Genomic DNA, 5509 nt, shown 5'->3' with positions numbered 1-5509 from the left:
ATAAATACGTGAATCAATTTATTTCCCCAAACCCCTATAATATACCAACACCGGGTTTTTGACCTATGCAGCCGGCATGTTGAAATTAATCTTTTCATCGATGCATCGTGATGCAGACCTGGACAATTGTTGTACTGTTGCACTTGTTGATTTTCTGGAAGCTGCTTTCTTTTTTTTGTAAGCTGTTGTGTTCAGTCTCCGCTATATTCAGGAATTGTCTTTTCTACAATAGATACAATTAAAAAGGGGAGTTCGTCTATACTGTTGTATTCAGAATAATAGCATTGTGGTTTAAAAAAAAAGTGAATATTGCTCAAAATCCTTAGAATAACTTTTAATTCCATAATATCAATGCATTAGGGAACACTGAACATTCAATTCCAAATCAAAACATGACCAAAATTGATCAGGTTTGTGTTATAACTTTAAAAAAAGGAATATTAGGCTGTTCATAAAAAATAGCAGTATTTGAATTTTTCTTTATAAACTCAAACATTTACTGAATGGGGGTTTGCTTTACTTTAAATCACTGAACTAACGTTTAGTTGCATAACCATTATTTCTGAGAACTGCTTCACATCTGTGTTGCATGGAGTCGGCCAACTTCTGGCACCTGTGACCAGGTATTCCAGCCCAGGAAGATTGAACTACATTCCACAATTCCACATTTCCTTTTCAGCAACAGGACTTTATGGGGGGGGGGGGCTTCTAGCTGATAGCTTTGCTTCACATAGCCATCTTCTGATTGGAACAGTACTCACAGGTAACTTTAAGTCTTCTTTGGTATTCCTGGAGCTGATCATTGGTTGAGCCTTTGCCATTTTGGCTATTCTTCAATCCATTCCAATGCTAGTTGACCGTTTGGATGCCATTTCAAGGCATTTGAAATCATATTGACTGAGCAGCCTATCATTTTCCACACTTTTTTTTTATGTTTCCCCCTCTCCAATCAACTTTTTAATCAAAGTCCGCTGCATAAAGAGTATTTCAGTGTGAAATGCACTATAACCAGCATGCAGACCATTTGCTTCCTTCCTTCCTTAAATATGGGCCATAACTGACACCTGTTTCTTCACAGAATCAATCACCTCACTAACTGAACACAACACTGCTATTATTTTCAAGATGCCCCTTTCAATTACACAGAATGAGCAGCATGCATGTCATGACTGTTTGTCTGTTGGTTTTCTGTAACTCTACAACCCTTACTAGTACATGATTTGCCATGTAGCTACCAGAAAATATGATTTATGAGGTTAGTGATGTTGGATTGCTATTATTTTGAACACAACCGTATCTGACTGCTTTAACTTGTTGATAAAACCCATGTGTCGCAATATATAATAGTATTGAGGAGGTGAAGCATCATGATGCATCGGGATATTGAATCAATTTGAATCATTGACAGAATAATCATAATGGAATTGAATCGTGAGGCTAGTGAAGATTCACACCCCTAGTGTCTAGAGATGGGAACGTCGCTCTGACGGTTCCACCACTTTGATCCAGACTAAAATTATTTTCATGAATATGCCATGAAATGTTGTACAGACAGTCATGTCCCCGTCAGGATTATTTGTAATAACTTTTATGTTGTTTCATCTAGCGCCACCACCAGGTCCAAAGTCTCATTTGTACAATACTTTGGTTGATGACCAATTAACCTGCAAAACATTTCCATAAACCTTAGCTGTACTTTTAGTGCTAATAAGCAAATGTTATGTCATACTAAATTAAGATGGAGAACCTCACACCTGCTAAAAATGACTAGTTAGCCTAGACATTGGCCCAAAGAACTAAGGACTAAAGTCTCAAAGACTTAATTGGTCTCAGGTCCTAAGTGAGTGAGTGAGGCAACATGGGCTCAGATAGATAGGTATAAATAGGATTGGGACAGCGCTTCACGAGATTACATGTTACCATGGCAACGTTTAATAACAAAGAAGTTGCTGACACTTCATTTTAAGTTTCCACACGGCCAAGTCACAGGAGACGGCTGCCTGACTCTTCTTTTACAAGCTGGACAACCGGTCCGGTCCGTTCCATGATCGTGTGTTGTGCTCAGAGAATGCCTAATAAGGGGAGAACTTCACTCTCTGGAAACTTCCGGGTTGGTAAAGTGAGACAGGGAGTGAACTGGCTCTCCGTAGACGGGCTCTGGACGTGCTGTTGTTTCCCTATGGTCTCCGCTGTAAACGTCACAACGCTTTGAATTGTGGGCAATTCCCTTTGGTGAAGTCTGCATCGATGCAGACTCACGGAAAGGGCTCGGTAAGTGTGTACTCAAACCCTCACTGCCTTTGAAATTCGACATTGGGACAAGCCTAAAACGAATTTTGCGAGAACGCGCACCAAAGTCCGTGAGTCTGTGAGTCCGGATTTTGGGACCGGGCCATAGTAGGTAAAAATGCCGACACTGTGTCAATACAGCCTTATAGAGCTGCTGGCATGGCTGTAGACTCCTGTCAGATTTGAGTTGAACAACATTTACAATGACCTCATTTAGGACCAACTGGGCATTTTTCTCTACAGTTAACATATTAGAATATTTGATTCACTTCACATTGTTAAGATTTTGATGTTTCCATTGGTGCACTATAAAACAGGATTTTTTTTTATTTTTTATAAAAGAGGCCAACTCAATTCTGAAGTTACACATTGCTTAGGGTTAGATTTAATGAGGACATATGATGAAAAACTCATTCTTTCAGTGCTTGTGCACATTCATTTGGGTATCCAGAGTGCCAAACTAAAAATAAGACAACCCAGTCAGTTGTTTGTGGGCTGATTAGATGACATGGAAAACATGGGATTTCAATAAGTTATTTAGATTTGGCTGCCCTTCCTATATCACATGCAGGCTCGTTAGAATATACTGCCCTCCATCTGAGTATCTCCATCCGTAGCCTGAGAACTAACGTTGCAAAGGTGCGCTATATTTTTCTTGCAAGCCGGACACAGCACACTTTTTTGGGGGAGGGGGGCTGAAAGAGAAAGGTGCTAAAATTGAGCGTTTTAGACAGAGGGTGAATGCAGGTTTATTTAGACAGGTAGAAAAAAAATTTGTTTTTTTAACAAAACACGTAAACATGGTCTAGTAAAACCCCAAAATACAAGTGAGAACATAAAAATGAGCATGGTTTGTCCCCTTTAACAGTTCTTTTAAACAAATTGTATTCTTTTTTAAAGATTATTTTTTGGCCTTTAATTGACAGGACAGCTGAAGACATGAAAGGGGAGAGAGGCGGGGTGGGGGGGGGGGGAATGACATGCAGCAAAGGTTGGAGTCGAACCCGGGCCCGCGGCATCGAGGAGTAAACCTCTATATATGGGCACCCGCTCTACCAACTGAGGTATCTGGGTGCCCAAACAAACCGTATTATTAAGACAACTGGTACTACTGTAACAAGTCATGTGCCGTGTCCATATTGCAAACCTTGGTGGTCATTGTCCACTTGCCTGAACAGTCTGTGGCACCACCATATTTACATGGCCTCTGCTGTTTTGCTGGAATTGTTTGGATTAAGTTGTCCCATTATTGGCTCAGCTGTTATTTTTGCGATGCAAGATCATCACAATGCTTGTTTGTGATATAATTCCACACTCAGTTTGACCATTTCTGGAGTCATCTAGGCACTTTTTGTTTTGTAAATAAATGGAAATGGTTGGCGACAGAAGCAAATAGACCGCAACAATTATTTGATAATGGTCCATATCTTGTTGCCCAGGGCAACTGGGCAACAATCACTGCTGAAGTCTGTTGGACTGCATTTAAAAAGTGTTTATTAAAAGGTGCAGTAAGTGATTCTGCGCAAAAATTGTTGATATTTGAACTCAATTGCCAAGCAACTACAACCCCCTTCCTTTAGAAGCTCCGCCCCCCAGATTCACAGACAGAGAACTACTGGCTGGCACATTCAAATGCTGCCTCCCCCCTCCTCCCCCCCCCCTTGCATCAACTGTTGCTGATTGGCTGGAACAGTGTTTTGTGGCTCTTTCCTTCCTTTTGTTTTCCCTTTACACAGGAACACTGGATTTTTTTTTTTAAGGCAAACAGAAAAGAGAGAGCTAGGTGACCGTAAGGAGATGATAAAAAGTGTATTGTAATAACATCACTTACTTTAAGTATATTAAAAACTAAATACATGCATTACCTGCAGGTGAGTCTGTACATTTCCTCTGGAGTTTGTGGTAAGGGTAGTGTCTTCTTTTTTGAGCCAGGCCTTGAGCGTTGCCTCCTTGCTTTACAGTCAAATGCTGAAGAACAGAATGAACTTTATTAATTCACAGCTCTATCTTTGAGATTACAGCCTTGCTAATTTAACATTTCAAATGGACACAAAGTCTATGATAACCACTAGAAGGTTTGGCTGTTATGTGATGTTCCAACAATGGTACATTTTCTGTTCAGTTCAGTAAATCAGTCAGTTTGGATTAGCCCTTGCTTTAATCATGCTTATGTTTTGGCCTTGTGCCAGTGAGGTGAATGGCCCGGCTCTGTGCCTCAAGGCCCAATATATACAGTAAGGAAAATAAGTATTTGAACACCCTGCTATTATGCAAGTTCTCCCACTTAGAAATCATGGAGGGGTCTGAAATTGTACATGTCCACTGTGAGAGACATAATCTAAAAAAAAAAGAAGGGATTTTGGCCCACTCCTCCACACAGATCTTCTCTAGATCAGTCAGGTTTCTGGGCTGTCGCTGAGAAACATGGAGTTTGAGCTCCCTCCAAAGATTCTCTTTTGGGTTTAGGTCTGGAGACTGGCCAGGCCACGCCAGAACCTTGATATGCTTCTTCCAGAGCCACTCCTTGGTTATCCTGGCTGTGTGCTTCGGGTCATTGTCATGTTGGAAACCCAGCCTCGACCCATCTTCAATCTCTAACAGAGGGAAGAGGTTGTTCCCCAAAATCTCGCAATACATGGCCCCGGTCATCCTCTCCTTAATACAGTGCAGTCGCCCTGTCCCATGTGCAAAAACACCCCCAAAGCATGCTACCTCCCCCATGCTTCACAGTAGGGATGGTGTTCTTTGGATGGTACTCGTCATTCTTCTTCCTCCAAACACGATTAGTGGAATTATGACCAAAAAGTTCCATTTTGGTCTCATCTGACCACATGACTGCTCTGGATCATCCAAATGGTCATTGCCAAACTTAAGACGGGCCTTGACATGTGCTGGTTTAAGCAGGAGAACCTTCCGTGCCATGCATGATTTCAAACCATGACGTCTTAGTGTATTACCAACAGTAACCTTGGAAACTGTGGTCACAGCTCTTTTCAGGTCATTGACCAGCTCCTCCCATGTAGTTCTGGGATGATTTCTCACCTTTCTTAGGATCATTGAGACCCCACAAGGTGAGATCTTGCATGGAGCCCCAGTCCGAGGGAGATCGACAGTCATGTTTAGCTTCTTCCATTTAATAATGATTGCTTCAACAGTGGATCTTTTTTTTTACCAAACTGCTTGGCAATTCTCTTGGCCATGTTAGTAGTTGGATTCTTAC

General features: G+C 41.4%; 1 protein-coding gene across 2 annotated transcripts in view; it reads right to left on the bottom strand.

Moving 5' to 3' along the window:
* Positions 1-5509, bottom strand: part of znf644a (zinc finger protein 644a) — an 18057-nt gene that overhangs the window by 1437 nt on the left and 11111 nt on the right. For both annotated transcript variants that reach the window (XM_032532465.1, XM_032532464.1), the window contains exon 5: positions 4155-4257. In XM_032532465.1, the coding sequence (XP_032388356.1) occupies positions 4155-4257 (103 nt within the window). The remainder of the gene's footprint in view (positions 1-4154; positions 4258-5509) is intronic.

The sequence above is a fragment of the Etheostoma spectabile genome, chromosome 12 (genome assembly GCF_008692095.1).
Source record: "Etheostoma spectabile isolate EspeVRDwgs_2016 chromosome 12, UIUC_Espe_1.0, whole genome shotgun sequence".
NCBI classification, from domain to species: domain Eukaryota; kingdom Metazoa; phylum Chordata; class Actinopteri; order Perciformes; family Percidae; genus Etheostoma; species Etheostoma spectabile.
This window is presented reverse-complemented; position numbering and strand designations above follow the sequence as displayed.